Source organism: Notolepis coatsorum (genome assembly GCF_963971535.1).
Source record: "Notolepis coatsorum genome assembly, chromosome: 2".
NCBI lineage: Eukaryota > Metazoa > Chordata > Actinopteri > Aulopiformes > Paralepididae > Notolepis > Notolepis coatsorum.
The window spans coordinates 145,323,357-145,349,461 of NC_140166.1; the positions used below are offsets into that span (position 1 = coordinate 145,323,357).

Consider the following 26,105-nt stretch of genomic DNA (forward strand, 5'->3'; position numbering starts at 1 on the left):
GGATCGCTGTTGTCGTTTGAACAACTTCAGATTTCATGGGAACTACCAATCCCCCAAATCAAGAATGATTTGAAGTAAGATTTTGATTATTTGAAATATGGCCTGTGTAGACTAAACTATGCACATAATTATGTCAGTCTACAAGGTCCGGATTCTACATGGTCCGGCAATGTAGACCTTGTAGACTCCACTACAGACCAATTATCAGTGAATGTTCATGCATTTTTAAGAAGGGCTACTTCCACAAAAAAACAAAGAACTCACCAAAACATCACAGTAGCACCTTATCTAAATGTTCTATTTCATATATGGAGATTCATATTTATTTATGTATTGCATGAATTTCTAAATTTTATTTCCTATTTTGTTTATTCATCCCAGTATCTTTCTTTCTTATGTGTGGAATTCTACAAGGCATGTAGGTGTATATGTGTTTGAGGATGATATCCTTCAAACAGGCAATAGTGATGATATAATTTGGGCAGTGCTGAGCTGGGTTACTTTCCTCCAGTGTATTTGTCCCCCGGCCCCACCCAATGGCCCCATGTGCGCACACACACAAATCGAAGTAAATTTTTTCTTTTTTTTTCTTTTAAACTTCGATTTTTTTTTAATGTTCGAAGCTTGTGCCATCGAACAAAGCTTCGAAGTATTTAAGACAGCCCTATGAACCATGAACTAAACGGCTTGTTATCATACAAACAAGGGACTAAACATGTTTCACAATTATGCCACAACAACAATGGACAGTCTCCTCCCCACCGTTTGTATATATTTTTTTACCACCGACCCACCCCCTCCTAATGTACAGTCTCCTCCTCATCATATGTATATATTTACTGTTAGGATCTCTGGGTAACAGTACTGTATATCTGCATATCGTATATGTGACAAATGTAACAGTACTATACCTGTAAGTCATGTATGTCCCTAGCCCCTTTCGTGACTGTGATGCACAGAGTGAATCCACAGTCACTCTCAGCTACGCCGCGACCAGGCTAAAAAGAAACTACCAAGCGTGATTGGGGGGCTCTGGTGTGCATGCGCGGTGACACCAATGGCGGAAATAGACGGCTCGCTCTGTAAGTACCACTCGTTTTGTAACAATGATTTAAACTGTTTATTAGCAACTCCGAGCTTCCAGACCCCACTCTAAAGCTGTTAAACCCATATTGTACGCTGGGTATCTTTGAAATTCATATCAGATATATTTTTGACCCACCCCGAGCCCCCCGATCACGCTTGGTAGTTTCTTTTTAGCCTGGTCGCGGCGTAGCTGAGAGTGACTGTGGATTCACTCGGTGCATCACAGTCACAAAAGGGGCTAGTATGTCCCTATGTCATAAATGTCATGATGTCATGTATGTTGTGTATGTCATAAATGTCACTATGAATTGAAAATGGGGGACCCTGATGATGTAAACAAGACAAACATCTTTCTCTGGTCTGCATCCCCTTAACAATTGTGTGTATTGCTACTTTATTTACCAGATCCAGAGTGAATGAATGAATGAAAACTTTATTTAATACACGAGACCCTCTTCTTGGGACCAAGTAAGGTTTCATCGATAATCCAATGTACAGTTACCCCCCCCCCCAACCCCGCCTACCCAACCACCTCCAATGTACAGTCCCCCCACCCCACCTACTCCAATGTACAGTTTCTTCATCAAATGTATATACGTTAGACTATTTTTGTATCACAAACAATACTGTATTTGTAAATCTGGTATGTCATAAATGTATAGATGTAGCAGTATTGTCTATCTGTATGTTATGTGTGTCATATATGTTATGATGAATTGAAAATGGGGGACCCTGATGTAAACAAGACGAAATAATTTCTCTGGTCTGCATCCCCTTAACAATTGTGTGTATTGAGCCGTACTGTATTGTACCCATTCTGCAATTCTGTTAATAAAATGTTCAATCAATCAATCAATCAATATTTAACATAATGGGTACAATACAGTATGGCTCAATACACACAATTGTTAAGGGGATGCAGACCAGAGAAAGACATTTGTCTTGTTTACATCATCAGGGTCCCCCATTTTCAATTCATAGTGACATTTATGACATACATGACATTGACATCATGACATTTATGGCATAGGGACATACTACAGGTATATAGTACTGTTACATTTGTGACCTATACGATATGCAAATATACAGTAATGTTACCCATAGATCCTGACAGAGATTATATACATATGATGGGGAGGAGACTGTACATTAGGAGGGGGTGGGTGGGTGGGAGAAATATATACAGTACTGTTACCCATAGATCCTAACAGAGATTATATACATATGATGGGGAGGAGACTGTACATTAGGAGGGGGTGGGTGGGTGGGAGAGAAATATACAGTACTGTTACCCATAGATCCTAACAGAGATTATATACATATGATGGGGAGGAGACTGTACATTAGGAGGGGGTGGTAGAAAAAAGATTCATACGGTGGGGAGAGAATATACGGTGGGGAGGAGACCGTCTACAGATACACCTGTGTGATGTTGCTATACTCACAACCACAGCAGGGGACTCACGTATTGTACTGTGAAGTAACACGACAATGACAAACGTGTTGTTTCTGTTTTTCTTTTTGACATAGTTGCGGCACACGGAACAAGTTAACAACTCACCACTACAGCCCCCAGTAGCGCTGCCTAGCCAGTCTCTTCGAACGTCCTCTCCTCTCGAAACTTTTTTGTTAGGTGGTCCCGCTGATCCTTTTCATCTGAGAAACCCGCGGTGGGTTTTCTTTTTAGTGGCCGGCTTACTCCTTCCATTTAACCGACGCTATTAAGCTAACGTTAGATAATCGGTATAGCAGCGAGTGCAAGCAGCGTGGTGGCTGTGAGGTCGGTAAACAAGCAGAGTTGACGCGCAAGGCTGCAAAAAAGGCGACTCGTAAAACCAAAACGCACCGCAGTTTTTAATTATTTTACATGACTATTTTGTTACCATGTGGCGGACAGACCTCTCAGACCTTGCAAATGTCACTCCAATAGCCTCCAGCTGCAACCGCGGAGCGAGCAGCGTAATCCTATCTCTCGAGTCGCTGAGTGATGACTCTGCTTGGCGCGGCAGGAAAAAAATACCATTTTTCATGATATTTGGCTCCTCTGATTGGCTCAATTTAGTTTCAATCTGTATGCATCTAAAAATCATATTATACCAGGTATCCAATTCCGCCAGACTGCGAATCAAATTGACGGATCTCCCCAATCAACTTGACGGAAATCCGTCTGGAGACGGAACGCTTTAATGCCAAAGCAATAGGTGGCGATGCATTTTCAACCAATCAGAAGGGTGAAGGAGTCACTAGTCACTACACATCCTGCTAAGTCAAAACAGAAATCCGCCATCTTTAAATCACCTCGGGAAGTATTTAGCAACATTTATTTTCAGCAAGAAACAAACAAAGTGCAATAAAAAAAAGGATACATTCACTGTGTTCTGCCTCATTTATTGATGAAACTAAACCAACATCAACAATGTACCACCAAGAGCGGAGAGTTTAGTCTCACAAAAAGAGCGCTGATGTTGTTAGCTTACATGCTAACGTGAATGGGATCTGCCAGTATAAACACTTAGCATTGCGGCTAGGCTAGCATACATTAGCATAGTAAAGCTAGTAGAATGGTTGAAAACATTATTTAACAGATTGCAGAATGGGTACAATACAATACGGCTCAATACAAACAATTGTTAAGGGGCCCAGGGGGTGCAGACTGTCGTAGTTTGGTCAAATCAAGCTATTTTACATCATGCTCCAAAAAAAATCTGCTGAGCGGGTAGGAGCGCGGAGCGCTTGATGCGCAAATGAAGGTGAGCGCTGAGTGAGCGCTGAGTGGCTTGGGGGGGGGGGGGGGGGGGGGCCAAGATGAGCGAATGAGAGCGGAACTACGCCGTCCAGAGCGAAGAGCGGATTTCTCGGCCGCTCCGCGCCACTCATAGGCTCTGCGTTACACGCAAATTAAGTGCTGCCTCTCTCTACCGTTCCCGCTACACTCGGACTACATTAACGTTTCCCTACTCTCACTTCGTTAACGTTAGCTAACGTTATCATAGCTATTATGGTCTGTAATGTCAACTGGATAACGTTAGCTTTGTTTTGCAAACATTAGTTGGAGAAGGGATGTGTGACTGACTATTCGCTGCTTGCTTGAACATGTTTGAAATAGTTTCGGGACTCCTACGACCTTAGAATTATTTTGTTATCACGATCGCGGGTAAACTCGCATGTCTTAATACAAAATGTATATATATAAAAGATTTGAAATGTTTTCATATAAGTGCGGTACCACCGCATCCCACGGTGACGAGCCACACACACAACCGCGGTGAGAAAACCGCGACAGCCCTAACACACACACACACAGTTACTGACCAGACACAGAGGTACACAGAGACAGACACACACAGAGAGACCTACTGTTTAGTCTGTGTATTTGCTCATTACTGTATAACGTAAGCGACAAAGCGTACCTTCCAAACACATACGTTAAAACTGATTACAGATCAGTCTAAGACTGGAGGAGGGGGGGTTCAGACAGAGAGGCATCCCCCTAGCAGAGAGAGAGAGAGAGAGAGAGAGAGAGAGAGAGAGAGAGAGAGAGAGAGAGAGAGACAGCACCTGGCATCCCCCTAGCAAACACAGAGGAGAGAGAGAGGAGAGAGGAGAGAGAGAGACTGTAGCACTCAAGTGCAACACTGTTTGATGAACCAATGGGCCAATATCAGGTTTCGTGTGTGTGTGTGTGTGTGTGTGTGTGTGTGTGTGTGTGAGTGAGTGAGTGAGTGAGTGAGTGAGTGAGTGAGTGCGTGCGAGTGTATGTGTGTATGTGTGTATGTGTGAGTGAGTGAGTGAGTGAGTGAGTGAGTGCGTGCGAGTGTATGTGTGTATGTGTGTATGTGTGAGTGAGTGAGTGAGTGAGTGAGTGAGTGAGTGCGTGCGAGTGTATGTGTGTATGTGTGTATGTGTGAGTGAGCGAGTGAGTGAGTGAGTGAGTGAGTGAGTGAGTGAGTGAGTGAGTGAGTGAGTGAGTGCGTGCGTGCGAGCGAGCGAGCGAGTGAGCGAGCGAGTGAGTGCGTGAGTGCGTGAGTGCGTGTGTCTGTGTGTGTTTGGAGTTTGCTGACCACTCGGTCTCACACTCAGTGTTTAAGAACGCCGCTGTTGGTGAGGATGTTTTCAAATGTACCATCAAAGCAAGACTGCAGGTATTACCCACTCAATACAATCTGTCCACCTGGTATCCTCAAACTCACAGTCCATTCTGTGTTTAAACCATCAGGATTCACAACACCTAGAATCCATTGCACACATAACAAACGGATGTAATGCATACAAACAATGACCGTATTTGTGGACATTGTGTCTGATGCGGTACGGAACATATCACCATCTAGTGCAGCAATGTACAAACATGCCAGAGTGGTTTGAGTGTGTGTGTGTGTGTGTGTGTGTGTGTGTGTGTGTGTGTGTGTGTGTGTGTGTGTGTGTGTGTGTGTGTGTGTGTGTGTGTGTGTGTGTGTGTGCGTGTGTGTGTGTGCCTGTGTGTGTGTGTGTGTGCGTGTGTGTGTGTGCCTGTGTGTGTGTGGCCTTACCAACGATGTCTTTGCTAACATACCAAATACACTGGATGTTGTTTTTGTTGACACCAGCCACAAGGAGGTGCTGGTCATAGAAGTAGGCTGTACCTTTGATCTGTACATGGACCAGGCCTTCCGGGACAAGTATATCAAATACCAACCACTGCTCAGTGTGATGGCCGACCTTGGGTATAGGTGTAGATATAGTGTACTTGTATTCGGAAGTCTTGGCCATGTATATGCACCATGACCGGTGTGAGAATTGCTGCAATGTCTAAAAGAAAAGCCAAACAAATGGCCAAATATTGCTCTGTCTCAGCTATTATTGGCAGCTTAGCCACGTGGAGAAGGAGGTGCTATGTGTCCCTTAAGTGTTCAGTGCTGCTTGGCCCCGATACATTTGATTCCCTGTTTATGTAATATAATTTGTGGAACCAAATAAAGTATTAAAATGTGTGTGTATGTGTGTGTGTGTGTGTGTGTGTGTGTGCGTGTGTGTGTGTGTGTGTGAGCGTGTGTGTGTGTGTGTGTGTGTGTGTGTGTGTGTGAGAGTGAGTGAGTGAGTGAGTGTGTATGTGTGTGTGTGTGTATGTGTGTGTGTGTATATGTGTGTGTGTATATGTGAGTGTGTGTGTGAGTGTGTGTGCGTGTGTGTGTGTGAGTGTGTGAGTGTGTGTGTGTGTGTGTGTGTGTGTGTGTGTGTGTGTGTGTGTGTGTGTGTGTGTGTGTGTGTGTGTGTGTGTGTGTGTGTGTGCGTGTGTGTGCGTGTGTGTGTGTGTGTGTGTGTGGTGACAGGTGACAGGTGACAGGTCCTGTCGGCACCACACTGGCTCTCCTGGGTCAGAACTCCCTGAACTCAGTCTTCTCTCACGTTCTCTGTTAAACAAAAGTGAACCACGACCGCGGCGACGAGATGAATGGTGTCACGTCACTCGTCATAACCAGAGCGTGACCCCGGCCCGGTGTAAACAGGAGGCAAGCCGGCCGGCCGCAGAGGGCATTCTCACAGGAGGAGTTCAACCTAAGACTAGGGATGTCTGATATTATCGCCCGATATTGGCATTAAAATGTAATATCGGAAAATTATCGGTATCGGTTTTCATTCATTGAATAGAATAGAATAGATCTTTATTTGTCATTGTTGGTACAACGAAATTTGTTAGGAACATCACCACTGGCATACAACATAAGATATAACATGTGCAAAATAATTGCCTCATCTGTTCCCTTTCTGTCAGAGTTCAAAAGGTAGGCGTTACTGCCACCTGGTTATATTCGATCGGCATTGCAATGCCAACGTACAGTAGGCAACGAGCCAGGGACACATAGAATGATCCGGATGATGGTTTAGAACGGGGATCAGAGGAAAAAGGATCAAAGGATCAAAACCTGAGAAATCTCAGGTATGACGCTCAACCGCTGGCGAGATAACCCCGAGAAATGTCAGGTCTGGCGCTGAATGAGTTAAGAGTGGAAGTCACCGCACTCCACATCTCTGTGATCAAACACAAACTTCTGTCCTTCGGATGAGACGCTAAACCGAGGTCCTGACTGAATTCGGTCGTTAAAGAACCCAGGACGCCTATCGTAAAGAGTAGGGGGTTCCCCCGAGGTTCCTGGGCCAAATTCCCAATCAGGTCTCTGTGAACATCAAGGCCACCTAATCATCCCTTCCCCTTAATTGACTGATATCAATCCCTGTCTCCTGAGCCGTTCAGCCATTGTGTAGTGTGATGTGTGCCTGGTGCCAGTGTATGGTAGCCATTGAGCCTGCTAAAAAAATATATATTTTTACTTACATTTTTTTTATTTATTTTTTTACTTTACCTTTTTAAATGATGACGAAAAAATAAGAATCGTGTGAGAGAATCGTGATCTCAATTCTTTAGAGAGAAAAATCGTGATTCACATTTTGGCAAGAATCTTGCAGCCCTACCTAGAACGTGATGTTTTACCAAGAACGTGAGGTTCTAACGTCCAAGAACATGACGTTCTAATGTCCCATTTCCATCAAGCCAGACACCAAAGTGAATGAATATTCTGAGACTCTCAATATCAGACCTTTCAGGTCTTCAGAAAACAACATAAACATACAGTGAGAGTCCTGCCAGTTACATACTGTACGTACACATGACCACGTACGCGACCATGCATTATAGGATACAAACACGTAGGGCTGGGCGATAGAGTCTAAAGGATATCGCGATATTCTTTTGCTATATCACGATACACGATATATATCGCGATATTTTGCCATTTCCTCTAAAGCACTTAAAAATTCTTGATTTAACCCTTTGATGCATACAGTCATGTCAATATGATGATTATAATGGTCCCTGCAACATATTTTGCATTAAACCATGAAGATGCTTTAAAAAATAATTAAATTAAAAGTTTCAAAAAATTTACTAAGACACTAATACTTTTTATTTTTTAATTAAAAATGAAATAATCTACTGTAAGACCATTTATATAAAAACTCTTGGGTACCTAAGACTTTTGCACAGTACTGTGTTTTCTATCCACTTTAGCTAAAAACACACACTTTATACACTACTGTGAGACAATAATAATCACACACAAAGGGATAATGGCTTATAGCAGACTTAATGATTTTATAATATTTCAGATAATGAAATTAAATGTTTATCATCAACTATCCAGTTAGTATTTATATTGTAACGTGTGGCCACTTTAAATCATTGAACGTAGAGAGAGAGATAGAGAGAGAGAGAGAGAGAGAGAGAGAGAGAGAGAGAGAGAGAGAGAGAGAGAGAGAGAGAGAGAGAGAGAGAGAGAGAGAGAGAGAGAGAGAGATAGAGATAGAGATAGAGATAGAGATAGAGATAGCCACCGGGTAAATCGCGATTTTTTTATTAGTTTGTCATGACAAACCAATTACATAATCCAACATATGTGTAAAGGCAGTTAACGGTATATTTTTTTAATGATTCGTTACGGCGCAATCAATACTTCCATTTGTATAAATTGCGTTCGGGACCTCCATGTTTTGGGGGTATTCATCAGAAAAATCGGATCCGGGATTCGGCTCCCATCAGTCGGGCAAGAACTGCGGGTTTTCAGCCTCTCTCCTCTCTCCTGGAGCTTAAGGGGGAGCTTAGTATTCCTGCCTCTGAGCGTGCTCGGCCAATCAGAGAAACGCGGAAGGGCATGTTGGTTGCCGAAAGTGTTCACGCGTCCGGGTCGTGCTGCCAAAACTCCGGCAGCTTGACAGACACCGCAGCTGCCACCGCAGCGGGGCGAACAGCGTTTTCGTCGTTATTACTCATAATAATAATACAACGAGCAAGGTCATCAATGTGGGAAGTCGAAGGAAGAGGCAATGCAATACATGCATGACAGGTCCTTCAGTTACTTCCTACTTTATTCATTCACAAAATCACCGGTGTACACACACCTACCACTCTCCTATATCTCCTCCCCTGTGACCCTTCAACTCTGGAGTGAGAGACTCCCTCAATGTGACACTAGGGCTGTCTTAAATGCTTCGAAGCTTCGAACGTTCGATTCGATGGCACAAGCTTCGAACATTAAAAAAAAATCGAAGTTTAAAAAAAGAAATATTAATTTTATTTTCAAAAAAAAAAAAAAAAAAAAAAAAATTACTTTGATTTGTGTGTGTGTGTAGGTGTGTGTGTGTGTGTGTGTGTGTGTGTGTGTGTGTGTGTGTGTGTGTGTGTGTGTGTGTGTGTGAACTACCCATCCCAGTTAGGACAGCCGAATCCCGTCCAATCTTTCGCCGTCGACTAAAGACTCACTTCTTCAACCATTATCTGAAATGATAAAAAAAAAAAAAAAAAAATCTAACCGTGACTAACCTTACTGTCATGCACTTGTCCTAATAAACTAACCTACACTGTAACACGCAACACTTTGATGAACATTGTTACTCAGCTGATAGAGTTGTACCCTTCTTGCTGTCTTGTCGTACAGAACTTGTAAGTCGCTTTGGATAAAAGCGTCAGCTAAATGACTAAATGTAAGTGTGTGTGTGTGTGTGTGTGTGTGTGTGTGTGTGTGTGTGTGTGTGTGTGTAGGTGTGTGTGTAGGTGTGTGTGTGTGTGTGTGTGCGCGCACCTTGTAGAATTCCACACATAAGAAAGAAAGATACTGGGATGAATAAACAAAATAGGAAATAAAATGTAGAAATGCATGCAATACATAAATAAATATGAATCTCCATATATGAAATATAACATTTAGATAAGGTGCTACTGAGATGTTTTGGTGAGTTCTTTGTTTTTTTGTGGAAGTTGCCCTTCTTAAAAATGCATTCACTGATAATTCATCTTAAACATTCTTGATTTGGGGGATTGGTAGTTCCCATGAAATCTGAAGTTGTTCAAACGACAACAACGATCCACCTTGAATTAAATCACACAGCCGAGTGAAACCTTGTTGGATGCGTCAGTCACGAAAGGGGCTACTTAATTCATTAATCCAACCCACTTTATTTATAGAGCACATTTAAAAACAACAACGTTTACGAAAGTGCTGTACAAGTCCCACAACATAAGATTAAAAAAAAAATAAAAATAAAAAAAAATCGAAGCTTCGAATTAAAATCGAAGCTCGGCCCCGAAGCTTCGATTGCCAAAAAAAGCTTCGAAGGTCAGCCCTATGTGACACAACATAATTTTTTTTTTATTCAAATCAAAAATGTATTTATTTTTTTAAATTAGAATGTTGATTTAACATTTGAATGCCAACATAACGAACAAAGGTCAGAACGTTCGAACGTTTGGGCTCAGCCCTACACTCTACCAGGAGACAGAGAGGACAGACTCTCTACCAGGAGACAGAGAGGACAGACACTCTACCAGGAGTTGCAATATCAGACAGAGTCCAGAGTCTCCCAGAGCATTGCTGGATGAATTATGAATGGCAATAGCGGATAAAGGAAATAACTATCATAAAAACGAGTAAACTGGTTATTGGCACAATTCGATTGGCGGGCAATAACGAGATAACTCGTTCTTCGTGCAGAAGCAGTTAAAGAAAGTTGATTTAATAAAAAAATAAATAACTAATTTAATCAGATTAATCACTTTATTCAAATTGAGGATTTAGTTTGAGGATATTTATAAAAATAAATAAAATTTTAAAATCTTTTTTAATTAATTTGTATTATGTCATAAAATATGACAGACATTTGACAACATACATATTAATACTACCAGTATGACTTACTACCATAGTGTCTTTATACCTGCATCACTGTACATATTAATACTACCAGTATGACTTACTACCATAGTGTCTTCATACCTGCATCACTGTACATATTAATACTACCAGTATGACTTACTACCAGTGTATTTATACCTGCATCACTGTACATATTAATACTACCAGTATGACTTACTACCAGTGTCTTTATACCTGCATCACTGTACATATTAATACTACCAGTATGACTTACTACCATAGTGTCTTTATACCTGCATCACTGTACATATTAATACTACCAGTATGACTTACTACCAGTGTATTTATACCTGCATCACTGTACATATTAATACTACCAGTATGACTTACTACCAGTGTCTTTATACCTGTATCACTGTACATATTAATACTAGAACCCTGTACATACATCTGATTAGAACTATTACTCAGTAGTACTCATTTATATATTTTATACACAGTTTAATCACCTGTATATTACTACTGTTACATTTGCACTAACGATACATACAACAACACTACATCTCATCTAATCTAACATCAATGTTGGTTAAATCATGATATGAACGTTTTTTTTTACCATAGTCTTTCACGTTTATGTGGAACAAATTAACTGATTCTAAATTCTGAACAAAAGCCTCAAGTCCATCCACTCTCAAGTCAAATCTATAGCGTGCTGGTGCCCCCTAGCGGTCAACGTTGTCATTACGTGCAGAAGAATATTCACCAGTAGTTGACGCTGTAGACTGTATTGGTTTGTGAGATGTACAAGGTAGTTGACAACAACACACTTATAAAATATAGATAAACAGAGAGTTGAACATATAAACTCAACAACACTTATAAAATATAGATAAACAGAGAGTTGAACATATAAACTCAACAACACACTTATAAAATATAGATAAACAGAGAGTTGAACATCTAAACTCAACAACACACTTGTAAAATATAGATAAACAGAGAGTTGAACATCTAAACTCAACAACACACTGATAAAATATAGATAAACAGAGAGTTGAACATCTAAACTCAACAACACACTTATAAAATATAGATAAACAGATAATTGAACATCTAAACTCAATAGGGCTGCAACTAATGACTAATTTGGTAGTCGACTAATCTGCCGATTATTTTTTCGATTAGTCGACTAATCGAAAACCAATGTTAAAAAAAAAAAAAAAAAAAAAAAAAAAAAATTTAATGACCTATCTTTGTGAAAGTGGCTTCTCAGCTCTGGTCCAGCTGAAGACAGAGCAGAGGAACAGATTGGACATTGAGCATGACCTCAGAGTTGCTTGTCTACCATCACCCCAGACTTTGAGACTCTTGTCAGGACCAAACAACAACATCATAACATGATGATCCCATAGCAAATTAAAATAATGACTCATGAAACATTTGAATTTGGATCTTTAAGCCACTTTAAATGAAAATGTATTTGAAGAACAATACAGCAACCACTCATAACAAGATAAATAAATTAAATAATACAAATTAAAGTGGAAGTGTACTTTAAATAACTTTTGTTTGCTGTGTGTGAGAGGAGTCCGTGTGTGTGTGTATGTGTGTGTCTTACTCTGATCGCTGTGTGAGTGAGAGGAGTGTGTGTACTGTGTAATTTGTGTGTGTGTCTTATTCTGATCGCTGTGTGAGTGAGAGGTGTGTACTGTGTAATTTGTGTATGTGTGTGTGTCTTACTCTGATCGCTGTGTGTGAGTGAGAGGAGTGTGAATGTGTGTGTGTCTTACTCTGATCGCTGTGTGTGAGAGAGAGGAGTGTGAATGTGTGTGTGTGTCTTACTCTGATCGCTGTGTGTGAGTGAGAAGAGTGTGTATGTGTGTGTGTGTCTTACTCTGATCGCTGTGTGTGAGTGAGAGGAGTGTGTATGTGTGTGTCTTACTCTGATCACTGTGTGTGAGTGAGAGGAGTGCGTGTGTAATGTATTGTGTGTCTAGTCTGATCATCATCTCCTGCAGGGGAACAATGTTTTCAATGTCCAAAATTTGCTATGGGATCATCATGTTATGATGTTGTCTGGAACCCTGAGAAGCCACTCTCACAAAGATAGGTAGTGCACAAAAAAATAAAAATAAAAAAAATTAAATAAAGTTTTTTTTTTTTTTTTTTTTTTTAATGACTAATCGACGCAACAATTTCTCGTCGATGATTTTTTATAATCGACGTCGTCGATTATGTCGACTAATCGTTGCAGCCCTAAAACTCAACAACACTGATAAAATATAGATAAACAGAGAGTTGAACATCTAAACTCAACAACACACTTATGAAATATAGATAAACAGAGAATTGAACATCTAAACTCAACAACACTGATAAAATAGAGATAAACAGAGAGTTGAACATCTAAACTCAACAACACACTTATAAAATATAGATAAACAGAGAGTTGAACATCTAAACTCAACAACACACTGATAAAGTATAGATAAACAGAGAGTTGAGCATCTAAACTCAACAACACTGATAAAATATAGATAAACAGAGAGTTGAACATCTAAACTCAACAACACTTATAAAATATAGATAAACAGAGAGTTGGGCATTTAAACTCAACAACACACTTATAAAATATAGATAAACAGAGGGTTTAACATCTAAAATCAACAACACACTTATAAAATATAGATAAACAGAGAGTTGAACATCTAAACTCAACAACACTTATAAAATATAGATAAACAGAGAGTTGAGCATTTAAACTCAACAACACACTGCTAAAATATAGATAAACAGAGAGTTGGGTTTAAGAAGGCCTGCTAGACCAGTTCACATGATGAGACCACCTCTCGTTCAGGTTTAAGAAGGCCTCCTAGACCAGTTCACATGATGAGACCACCTCTCGTTCAGGTTTAAGAAGGCCTCCTAGACCAGTTCACATGATGAGACCACCTCTCGTTCAGGTTTAAGAAGGCCTGCTAGAGACCAGTTCACATGATGAGACCACCTCTCGTTCAGGTTTAAGAAGGCCTGCTAGACCAGTTCACATGATGAGACCACCTCTCGTTCAGGTTTAAGAAGGCCTCCTAGACCAGTTCACATGATGAGACCACCTCTCGTTCAGGTTTAAGAAGGCCTGCTAGACCAGTTCACATGATGAGACCACCTCTCGTTCAGGTTTAAGAAGGCCTGCTAGACCAGTTCACATGATGAGACCACCTCTCGTTCAGGTTTAAGAAGGCCTGCTAGACCAGTTCACATGATGAGACCACCTCTCGTTCAGGTTTAAGAAGGCCTGCTAGACCAGTTCACATGATGAGACCACCTCTCATTCAGGTTTAAGAAGGCCTGCTAGACCAGTTCACATGATGAGACCACCTCTCGTTCAGGTTTAAGAAGGCCTGCTAGACCAGTTCACATGATGAGACCACCTCTCGTTCAGGTTTAAGAAGGCCTGCTAGACCAGTTCACATGATGAGACCACCTCTCGTTCAGGTTTAAGAAGGCCTGCTAGACCAGTTCACATGATGAGACCACCTCTCGTTCAGGTTTAAGAAGGCCTCCTAGACCAGTTCACATGATGAGACCACCTCTCGTTCAGGTTTAAGAAGGCCTCCTAGACCAGTTCACATGATGAGACCACCTCTCGTTCAGGTTTAATCATAAAACAACACATCGATAATCCAGCAAAACAGATCCAGCGACTATTAACCCTTTCACTGCCACACTACAGAAGTAAGTAAGTAAGTAAGTAAAGTTTATTTATATAGCACTTTTCACAGAGACAACTCACAAAGTGCTTTACATACAGCAGAAATAAAGACGGTTGGGTTAACCTGCTGTCGTGTGGCAGTGAAGGGGTTAACCTCCTGTGTATTGTCGCAGTGAAAGGGTTAATTCCCCCCTTTTGTAAGGTCTGTTTACAGTGTTGTAACTTCACGCTTATTCTAGATCGTGTAGCGATACCTGACCTTTGACCCACAGGTTTGAAGCTAAATGCAAAGTGTCATTCTTTATCTTCCTTTTCCATCAAAGAGGACAGAGGGGTGGGAGAGAGATGGGGGGGGGGAGGTTCAGATGGGCTTATAGGGGCTCAGGAGAGGACAGAGGGGTGGGAGAGAGGAGGGGGGTTCAGATGGGCTTATAGGGGCTCAGGAGAGGACAGAGGGGTGGGAGAGAGGAGGGAGGGGGGGGTTCAGATGGGCTTATAGGGGCTCAGGAGAGGACAGAGGGGTGGGAGAGAGGAGGGGGGGGGGTTCAGATGGGCTTATAGGGGCTCAGAGGGGTGGGAACTTTGGTTGTGTGGGGTTGTAGGGTGGGGGCGATTGGTAAATATTTATATATATAATATATTTAAATAAATACACCCACAACCAGGACAGCCCCCCCCCCCCCCCAACAGGACAGCGTGTGGTAATGTAAGTGGTTATTAGCAGGAACACACATCAGGAGCCGCTCAGTGGGACTCACTCTGGCCTGTAGATTGGCAGCCAATAGACGAGCCTCCCGCCCATGACCAGGTGGTGGGCGGCGAACTTTAACAGGTCAGTGAAGATGTCACTCAGGTGGTACGCCATGGAGACCGACACGTGGCTCTCTCCCAAGCTGAGAGAGGACATTAGATTACATTACATTACATTAGATTACATTGCATTACATTACATTACATTACATCACATCACAGGACATTAGATTACATTACATTACATTTAGGGGTGTAACGATGCAACCTCACAATGATTAATTTCGATTACGATTATTCAATGCATCATGAAATCTCTTCATTTGACCACGATTCGATTCATTTTCGATATGTTTTCTATCATTACTATACATTCCATTGTATCAAAGTCAAAGAACAAGACATCCATTGACAGTGATGGGATAGATATGATTATAGTGAAGAAGACAATTGATTGTATGATCAAACCTCTCTGTTATATTTGTAATCTTTCTTTTCAGACAGGTATTTTTCCAGACAGGATGAAGGTAGCAAAAGTGATCCCACTTTACAAAGTAGGAGATAAGCACAGCTTCACTAACTATAGACCAGTGTCATTGCTCTCACAGTTCTCGAAAGTGCTTGAAAAACTGTTTTCGCATAAGTTAGATGGTTTTGTGGAAAAGAACAAACTGCTGAGCGAAAGCCAGTATGGCTTTAGGCAAAACAGATCAACAGCGACTGCCTTAATGAATATTATTGAAGAAATAACAACAGCAACGGATAAAAGGAAATTAACAATAGGGGTGTTTATTGATTTAAAAAAGGCATTTGATACCTTAGATAATATTCTAATTTCTAAATTACACTCATATGGTGTGAGAGGAATGGTTCTAGAATGGTTGAGTAGTTATCTCCACAATAGGCAACAATATGTGCAGTTGGCAGATGTCAAATCTGAGCTCATGAAAATTGAATGTGGGGTACCGCAAGGTTCGGTTTTGGGGCCCAAACTCTTTCTTTTATATATTAATGATATTTGTGATGTTTCAAAACTATTACAGTTTGTCTTGTTTGCTGATGATACCAATTTTTTTTGCTCTGGAAATAATTTAAAGGAACTAGCTGAACATATTGTGCATGAAATGACAAAGCTAAAGAAATGGTTTGATGTAAATAAGCTATCACTGAATCTGAAAAAAACTAAATTTATGATTTTATACCGTTTTCATACCGTTTATACCGTCCACTAGGGGTGGACGGTATAAACGGTATTAATTTGCTCTACGGTATGGATTTTGACTATACCGTGTAACCGGTAGAGCAGCTCTAAAATAGCAATGACGTCATGTAACCACAGCGCAACTATTTCAATCGCATTTGCCCCTAAAAATAGATAGAATTAGTCATAGATAATAGATATGTGCAAACTGGAAAAAGTTATTTAGGAGGCTTCGCGCAGTGGGCGTGTCAACACGCAATTGTCATTTCATAATAAACACATATCACCGCGGCGCACAGCAAGTTTCAATTTCAGTTCCTGGCATTTTTAACCAGTGGAGAAAGGTAAGAGATGTCCCTATCGTTTTTCTTATATGAATTATTCTACGTTAATAAAACATACCTGGTGATCAACTACAGTTTGCTGTAAACATTATGATATGCATGTAGTGTTATGATAACGACGGCTGCAGCGGGAGCCGGGAGGACGGCTGCAGGCAGCAGTGGATTTGCGAATAGCATGCAGCTGCAGAGCCGCAGAGCCAGCGGCGCTTTCAGGTCAGGTCCGCTCAACAGCGCCCCCCACCCAACGGCTGAAAGCTGTGACCAGACCTGAAAGCACCGCTGGCTCTGCGGCTCTGCAGCTACATATGCTTCTAGCAAAATCCAGCATCCAGCCCGGCTGTTTGCAATGGGAGCAGCACGGACTCTGGACTTATTTTTTTTGGAATATAATGACTTTATACGCAAAAGTAGCCTAGTTTTAAGTTAAAATATTATAAATCTACATGCCTTGAGGATGTCATTCTTTATATAGCCTGCCTATCAGGCAAAAAAAATTATTCTAACGGAAACACTGATACCGTGATATATACCGTTACCGTCTATGCTTCAAATTATACCGTGATATAAATTTTAGACCATACCGTCCACCCCTACCGTCCACCCCTACTACTAACGTTAGCTCCCAGAACGATAGCCAGTTAGCCCGCACCAGCCTAGTACTACTAACGTTAGCTCACGGAACGATAGCCAGTTAGCCAGCGCCAGCCTAGTACTACTAACGTTAGCTCCCAGAACGATAGCCAGTTAGCCTCATATGTGTGTGTGTGCATCTTCCTGGTATGTGACTGTACTCCTATCTCTTGTGTGTGTCTCGTATCCATGTGTGCCTCTGCCCCCTATGTGAGTGTATATCTCAGATGTGTATATATATGTGCGTCTCAGCTACGTATGTGTGTGTCTCCTATATACATGTGTATCCCCCATATGTGTCAGTGAAAGCCTATACTTCAACTATGTGTATATGTAGGTGTGTGTATGCCTATTTCCTATAAGTGAGTATGTGCATGTATGTGTGCCCCTGACGTGTATACCTTATCTTTGTGTATATGAGTGTGTGTAAACCTATTATGTACACATATGAATATGTGTATCCTAGATACTTGTATGCGGCTATACCTGCGCACATGTGAGTGTGATAGAGACAGTGACCGTTCCATAGATACACCATCCGGACATAAAATACATGTACATACATACACAATACATTATAAAGCACAAGTACCATCAGATCAGATCCCCTTTTTTCATATTCATCCTTGATACCATTGTAATCCCACCTTAATCATTTGTCCCCAGACCGTTCAGTCAGGTGTAGAAAACTGTCCCATACCTCAGCGAAAATATCCTCTCTCCCTGCGACTCTATACGTCACCCTTTCATATGATGCTGTCCGGAACATTAGTTCCATCCATTCTTTAAAAGTAATATCAACAGGTGATTTCCAATGTCGTAATGCAATTCTACATCCTGATATCATGGCCATTCTATACCACATTCCCCGGTATTTAGGCAGTTTAATCCCTTTCGGTACTATACCCAAAACACATGCCATTGGGGCGTTATTTATCTTCACATTCAGAACCTTACTTAGGAATATCACAATTTGATCCCACATTTTCCGGACCTTCTCACATTCGTACAGCATGTGCAGTAAAGTGCCTGTCTCCTTCTCACAGGCATACTGCACCTCATGTGACACTGTGAATAATGTGAATATTCCTCAGCTAGTCAGATAGTAAATTATATTGACCATATTGATCAAATTGTTTACACTGCCTGTGTTGTCTTTTACTACCTGTATACTGTGTTGTTTTACTACCTGTACCCCTCCCCCCCTCCCCCCCATGCTGCTATGATGCCTGAATTTCCCCAAGGGGATCAATAAAGGAATATCTTATCTTATCTTATCTTATCTTTATCTCCAGCAGATGTCACTGTCCCTTAATTTCAGTCTGGCCAGTTTACTAGGCGTCCAATAGCTTCTGTTCAACACTTTGTAAAAAATAAGTTGTGATTGCGCCTCCCTAGAGAATTTACCCCATTTGGACACCAGTTTCTCCCACATTTCCTCAGTAATATCCTCACGTACATCGTTCTCCCAGCTCAATCTCAGACCCGCCAATTTGGGTGCATTGTATTCTCTTATAACATCATAAAATCTTGACGCACCGCCTTTCCTACGCCATCCTCTATAGAATATTTCTTGAATTGCAGTAATCGGGCCACACTTTGGTCCTCCTATTGATGACGATATACAATGTCTAATCTGTAGGAATTTATAAAAGTTTTTATTATCTATATCAAAATCCTCTTTAATATCCTCAAAAGGCAAAACCCCATCTTCCCCGGCTATATCACCTAGTACATGTATCCCCCTTTTAATCCAATCGTCCCATATGACTGATTTCTTACCAATCTTTAGTTTCTTATTATACCATATAGAGGCTCTCGTAGTTAAATATGGGCTATCACCAGTCATTCTGTGCAATTGATTCCAAGTTTCCCTGATAAATGCCATTAAAGGGTTTTTAAAAGGTATAGGTCTGTCTGATTGTGTCAGGAAGGATTCCAGAGATGAGGGATATATCATTTCCTCCTCCATCCTGACCCAAGCAGGTGCCTCCTCAGACGAGTGATTCAGTTTGGAGAGCTGGGAGAGCGAGAATGCATAATGATACCAATCTAGTTTAGGCAGGGATAAGCCGCCATTTTCCTTTGCTGCATACATTTTGGCCCGTCCAAATAGCGGCCTTTTGCCCCCCCACAGATATACATTAATGACTTTGTCATACTGTTTGAGTAACTGGGTCGGGAGAGTCAGCGGCAGCATATATAGGATATAATTTAATTTGGGAGCCAATATCATTTTTACTAAGTTTATCTTCCCCAGGAGGGACATATTCATCTTGGCCCAATTCTGGGTCAGAGCACTAATGTGTTCGATTATAGGGGCAATATTGGCTTGCATCAACTCTTTCAGACCTGGGATCAGCTTTATTCCTAGGTATATCAACCCTGACGGCATCCATCTGTATTGCCACCCCCTTCTGATATCAGGGGGACAACACTTAGAGAGAGGCATTGCTTCTGACTTGCTCCAGTTGATTGTGTACCCAGATATTTCGGAGAAGGACTCGATAATAGTTCCAATGACCCCAGCTGCTGTTCGGGGATTGCTGGATACCAATAAGATATCGTCCGCATACAAAAAAATGTATGTTCTACCTGCCCCGCTATTACCCCTTTGATGTCCTGATTAGTCCTTAGTGCGATAGCAAGTGGTTCGAGGAAGAGCGCAAACATTTGGGGAGAAAGCGGAGAACCTTGCCTCGTCCCCCGCCCTAGGTTAAAGGGCGAGGATACGATCCCGTTGGTCAATACTGATGCCATCGGATTTGTGTATAACAGTTTTACCCACCCAGTAAACGATGGTCCGAACCCGAAGCGCTCTAGCGTGTGAAATAAGAATGCAAATTCCACCTTATCAAAGGCCTTTTCGGCATCCAATGAGAAGGCCACTGTAGGTTCTGTATCATTCCTGACCTTCCACATTATGTGTAGGAGTCTGCGGATATTATCAGCTGAGTTTCTCCCCTTCACAAAGCCCACTTGATCTGAATGCACCAAAGTTGGTAGTACATCTTCTATTCTATTCGCAAGTATCTTTGCCAATACTTTTTCTTCCAAATTGCTCAGGGATATAGGTCTATAGCTTCCACAGCATTGAGGGTCTTTGCCCTTTTTCTGTAGTAACGTAATAGTGGCCGATCTCAAGCTAGTGGGCAAGCCCCCCTTTAACAATGAATCCTCATATACTTTTAATAGTCTCAGAGCGATTATATCACTGAATTGTTTGTAGAAATCGGGAGTAAACCCGTCGTCTCCTGGTGCTTTACCCAATTTAAGGCTGTTGATTGCCGCGTGTATTTCTTCTATCGAGACCCCCCCCTCCATTGATTTTACTTGTTGTTTCGATAACGACGGTAATTTGATTTTGTCGAAGAACGCGTCCATTTTTAGCTGATCCACCGCCTTCTGTGGGGTATACAAGTCCTGGTAGAAGCACCTGAAGACATTATTAATTTCCTTTTTGTCTGTAATAATCTTGTCATCTTTATTACGAATCGAGGATATAATATTTTGATTTTGCATTTGTTTAACCCGATTCGCTAGTATTTTACCCGCTCTCTCCCCTTGTTCATAGTATCTTTGGTTGGTCCTAAATAACGCATATTCAGCCTTCTTTTGATATATGTTGTTCAATTCGTATTTGGATTTGCTTAGGTTTCTCCATGTTTCTGGGTCTGGTCTCTGACTGTGCTGTTTCGAGAGTATTTTAATTTCCTCATCTAACGCTGTCATTTTTTGTTTCTCTGCCCTTTTTAGTATCGCACCGCATTGTATGAGTCGTCCTCTCATGTAAGCTTTACATGTGTCCCACATTATGCCACTATCATCTATTGACCCTTCATTAAGTTCCCAAAATTCCTTAAATATAGTTCTAATGTACGCACACGATCCTTTATCATTTAACATCAGGTTATTGAATCGCCATCTCCGAGATCGTTGCCCTTCCTCCATGGATGTGATCACTAAATCAACCGGAGCATGGTCAGATATTACAATGTTCCCTATCCCAGTACCTGCTACCTGTTCTACCAGTGCGCTAGAGATCAGATCTATTCTAGAGTATGAGGAATGCGGGTGAGAGTAAAACGTGTAGTCTCTTTCTTGTGGGTTCATAACCCTCCAAATATCCACTAGACCCAATTCCTCTATCAGAACACCAACCGCCAGTCTCCCTGCGTTGTCAGCGGTCCTGGGTTGATACGATTTGTCCATTAAGGTGTTTCCAACCAGGTTGAAGTCCCCCCCTATGATTACGTTGCTATTCCCTATTTTCCTGATCACCTCACATACCTCATGGAAAAAGTCTGAGGACGACCCGTTGGGCGCATATATATTAGCTAAAGTAGTCCTCTGTCCCTCTAAATCAGCATCCAGTATAACCCATCTTCCCTCATCATGTGAGAAAATATTGTGCACCTTTAGGTCTATGTTTTTTCTCACCAATATTGCCACCCCCCTCTTCCTAGAAGAGAACGTACTATAGTATATTTGTCCCACCCAATCCCTTTTAAGCTTGGCCGACTCCTCCTCATCCAGGTGCGATTCCTGAATTAGTGCAATATCCGTCTTTTTTTGTTTCAAGAACGTCAATATCTTTTTTCTCTTAATGGGATGATGACATCCGTCTATATTCCACGATATTATTTTAATCAGCCCCATATTCCTCGTAATGCATCTCCCCTGTGCAATCCAGGACGTAGTACCTCTATGTCTGGGGCGCCATCTCCCACATTTCCATATCTAGTTCCTGAGACTGTGAAGATATATATACAATAGTATAGCATACAATGAAATAAAAAAGAACATATAAATACATTTCCCCCCCCCCCACATTTACCCAAGCTACGTTCGATATGACCCCAGATAGAACAGTCGTACCGAGGGTGAGATCGATACTCACCCATGCACCTTGGTCCCCCTCGACTAACAGAGGAGTGCATATGGCACAAGGCAGGTTGCCCAAAACTGTGCCCCTACTATTTTGTATACCCTGATGTAACGTATGGCTCACACTGTAATCTATATACAGTGCGATCAATTCAACTGAACTTGACAAAACGGTAACGTTTCCAACAATTAACATTTGTATATCTCTCAGATATATATTGGTACATTGTAACTTCTATGACATAGCCATAATGGCCTGTGGTTCATTTCGTTATACTTTTCCTGTATCCATCCGGGATATTTCCCCTCCCACAATTTTATCATACTCTTCTATCCATTGCCCTCTATTTTCATTTCACATTTTTTTATTTTTTTTTTCAATCACTTTTTTTTTTTTTTTTTTTTTTGTCTTTTCTTTTATATACATATTGGCATTTTGTGAAGTTATTTATTCTATGACGATGCCCCCGTGACTTATCTGTATCCATGCGCTTCATGAACTTTATCTCAATTGTCCGCCTCCGACTGTCCCCGTCTGAATCCCTGTAGTTTCTCCCGGTATCCGTGATGACCATTGCCCTGCTGTGCGGGGCGTTCAGTCCCCGTCGCCTGCATGTCGTCCCCCGGTCCCCGTTTTCTTCCCACTGTCTGCCAGGTAGACGTATCCGCAGTATCTCCTCTCGGTCCGGGTCGGTAGTCGGGTTCACCACAGTGATCTTGAATCCACGTTTTTTGCCATATTTGCCGTCGCCTCCGCTGCGCTCTGGTACAGGCGGGTGCCATCTTCGTAGAATACCCTCATCTTCGCTGGATACGGTGTCTGGAACTTGAGATTCTTCTCCTTCATTATTCTCTTGGCCTCGGCATATTCTCCTCGCTTCTTCAGTATTTCAGTGGGGAAGTCATGGTCGACATAGAAGCGTTCGTTGCCACATGAGACGTTTTTCTTCTGCCACGTTCGGCGTATTATCTCTTCCTTCATTTTGTAACTCCCAAACTTAACCACGATTGACCGTGGTTTCAGCTGTGGGTTGTTAGGCCTTGGGGCCAGTGCCCGGTGTGCTCGTTCGATACGAAGGTCCATGTCATGAGGCAGTCCGAGTGCGTCCTTAAACAAGCCGTCTAGAAATCCATGCATGTCCTTTCCCTCTTTCTCCTCCGGGATACCATACACCCGCAGGTTCTCTCTCCTCGTTCTGCCCTCTTGGTCGAGCAGTTTAGCCTCCATGTCGGCCTGCCTCTGTATCAGTTTTTTTATTAAAACCGTCGCCGCATCAAGCACATTTTCATTTTCTCCGATTCTCCCCTCCGTTTCACAGAGCCTGTCGTTCATTTTGTTCATATCATTCTTTATCTCCCGAAACTGACGCTCATTGTCTTTTCTGAAGTCTTTGAGCTTGTTGTATATGTTCAACAGCGTGGCTTCTTGTTCACAGTCATCGTCGCCATCTTTTCCTCCCGTTACGTCGTCATTCTCTGCCATTCCGTTGTCCTTTTCAGTTGTAATCGTGTTCGCCCTACGTCTCGTGATAGCCCCTTCTTTCATCCCTATTAAATATGTACCCTGGTGTTGTTAATAAATGTTTTCCGGGGCTAAATCATTTTGCTGTCGGGGAGCTCGCGAGTTAAGCAGCCATGTTCTTCCGCGGTCAAACCGGAAGTCTCAAAAACTTTAACTTTTTAGTACTTTAGTACATTTAAAAGTAGAAACTTTTTAACTTTTACTCAAGTGTGTTTTTTATCCAGATACTGTGACTTTTACTTGAGTAAGATTTTGAGACGGTACCCATACTTTCACTTAAATATCATTTCTGGGTACTTTTTACATCCCTGTCATCTACACACAGAGCGGGCCGGACGAGAACATCAGAGACAACCAAACCCAACCCCCTCCAATGTATACCCCCCCCCACCTACCCAATGTATATACTCTCTTTTTAGACTCTCTTTGTACTCATAAACAGTACTGTATATTTGTAAATCTGGTATGTCATAAATGTCTAGATGTAGCAGTACTGTCTACCCGTATGTCATGTATGTCATATATGTTATGATGAATTGAAAATGGGGGACCCTGATGTAAACAAGACGAAAGTCTTTCTCTGGTCTGCATCCCCTTAACAATTGTGTGTATTGAGCTGTACTGTATTGTACCCATTCTGCAATCTGTTAATACAATTTTCAATCAATCAATCAACAGATACTCACTAGTCGTCGGGGGTCTTGGTGGAGTCCTTGTGGGACCCTGTTCTCCTGGTCGACTCACGGATCCCGTAGGGAGCTGGGGACATCCAGGCAGACTCAGTACACCATATATTTACCACATATATATATATCTGTCTGAATACACCAGCACATAATCTCTGTATCCCTCTCTGTATAGAGAGAGAGAGAGAGAGAGAGAGAGAGAGAGAGAGAGAGAGAGAGAGAGGCAGAGAGAGAGAGAGAGAGAGAGAGGAGAGAGAGAGAGAGAGAGAGAGAGAGAGAGAGAGAGAGAGAGAGAGAGAGGAGAGAGAGAGAGAGAGAGAGAGAGAGAGAGAGAGAGACAGGGAGAGAGACAGAGGGAGAGACAGGGAGAGAGAGAGAGAGAGATACAGAGGGAGAGAGAGAGAGAGAGAGAGAGAGAGAGAGAGAGAGAGAGAGAGAGAGAGAGAGAGAGAGAGAGAGAGAGAGAGAGAGAGAGAGAGAGAGAGAGAGAGAGAGAGAGAGAGAGAGAGAGAGAGAGAGAGAGAGACAGAGACAGGGAGACAGGGAGAGAGACAGAGACAGACAGGGAGAGACAGACAGGGAGAGACAGAGAGAGACAGAGACAGGGAGAGAGAGACAGACAGGGAGAGAGAGACAGAGACAGAGAGAGAGACAGAGACAGAGACAGAGGAGAGACAGAGACAGAGGGAGAGACAGAGGGAGAGACAGAGACAGAGAGAGAGAGAGAGAGAGAGACAGAGAGAGAGACAGAGAGAGAGAGACAGAGACAGAGAGAGAGACAGAGACAGAGAGAGGGAGAGGGAGAGGGAGATGGAGAGGGAGAGGGAGAGGGAGAGAGACAGAGGGAGAGACAGAGACAGAGAGAGACAGAGACAGAGACAGAGGGAGAGGGAGAGACAGAGAGAGAGACAGAGACAGAGACAGAGAGGGAGAGAGAGACAGAGAGAGAGAGAGAGAGAGAGAGACAGAGGGAGAGAGAGAGACAGAGGGAGAGGGAGAGAGACGTACGTACGGTCGGTGATGATGGCGTCGAACCTGGCTCCCTCCCTCCAGACGTGCTGCGAGGCGTCGGACACCATGACGTCCACGAAGGAGCGCTCCGTGCCGTACTGCCTCAGGTTGGCCCGGATGTTCTCGTCCGGCCCGCGCCACTTCTGGTTCTTACGGCTGGACCTGCCTGAAGGGTTCGAGGAGGTTTTAGGTAGGGATGTCCGATATTATCGGCCGATATTGGCATTAATGCAATATCGGAAAATATCGGTATCGGTTTAAAAAAAGATTAAATATATATATATATTAGTGCTGTCAATCGATTAAAATATTTAACTTGATTAATCACATGATTGTCCATAGTTAACTGGCGATTAATCGCAAATTAATCGCATATTTTTCTTTTACCTTAAACGAATCTTTTTCAAGTTCCAAGTTTTAATACTCTTATCAACATGAGTCAACAAATGCTTGCTTTATGCAGCCATTTAACACAAAAGGATGACCCTCATACATTGCAAATTTGCATCAAATTCAAAACACGCTTATATCCATCAATGTTTGATCACTGCCAGCACTGTAAGTCTATGGAGATGTTTACCTTCTTT

General features: G+C 42.1%; 1 protein-coding gene across 1 annotated transcript in view; it reads right to left on the bottom strand.

Moving 5' to 3' along the window:
- Positions 1–26,105, bottom strand: part of trmt11 (tRNA methyltransferase 11 homolog) — a 70,505-nt gene that overhangs the window by 20,131 nt on the left and 24,269 nt on the right. Inside the window, exons 8-10 of the mRNA XM_084308335.1 lie at positions 25,520–25,684; positions 24,508–24,580; positions 15,246–15,380 (exon numbers count right to left, since the gene is read on the bottom strand). Of these exons, the coding sequence (XP_084164461.1) occupies positions 15,246–15,380; positions 24,508–24,580; positions 25,520–25,684 (373 nt within the window). The remainder of the gene's footprint in view (positions 1–15,245; positions 15,381–24,507; positions 24,581–25,519; positions 25,685–26,105) is intronic.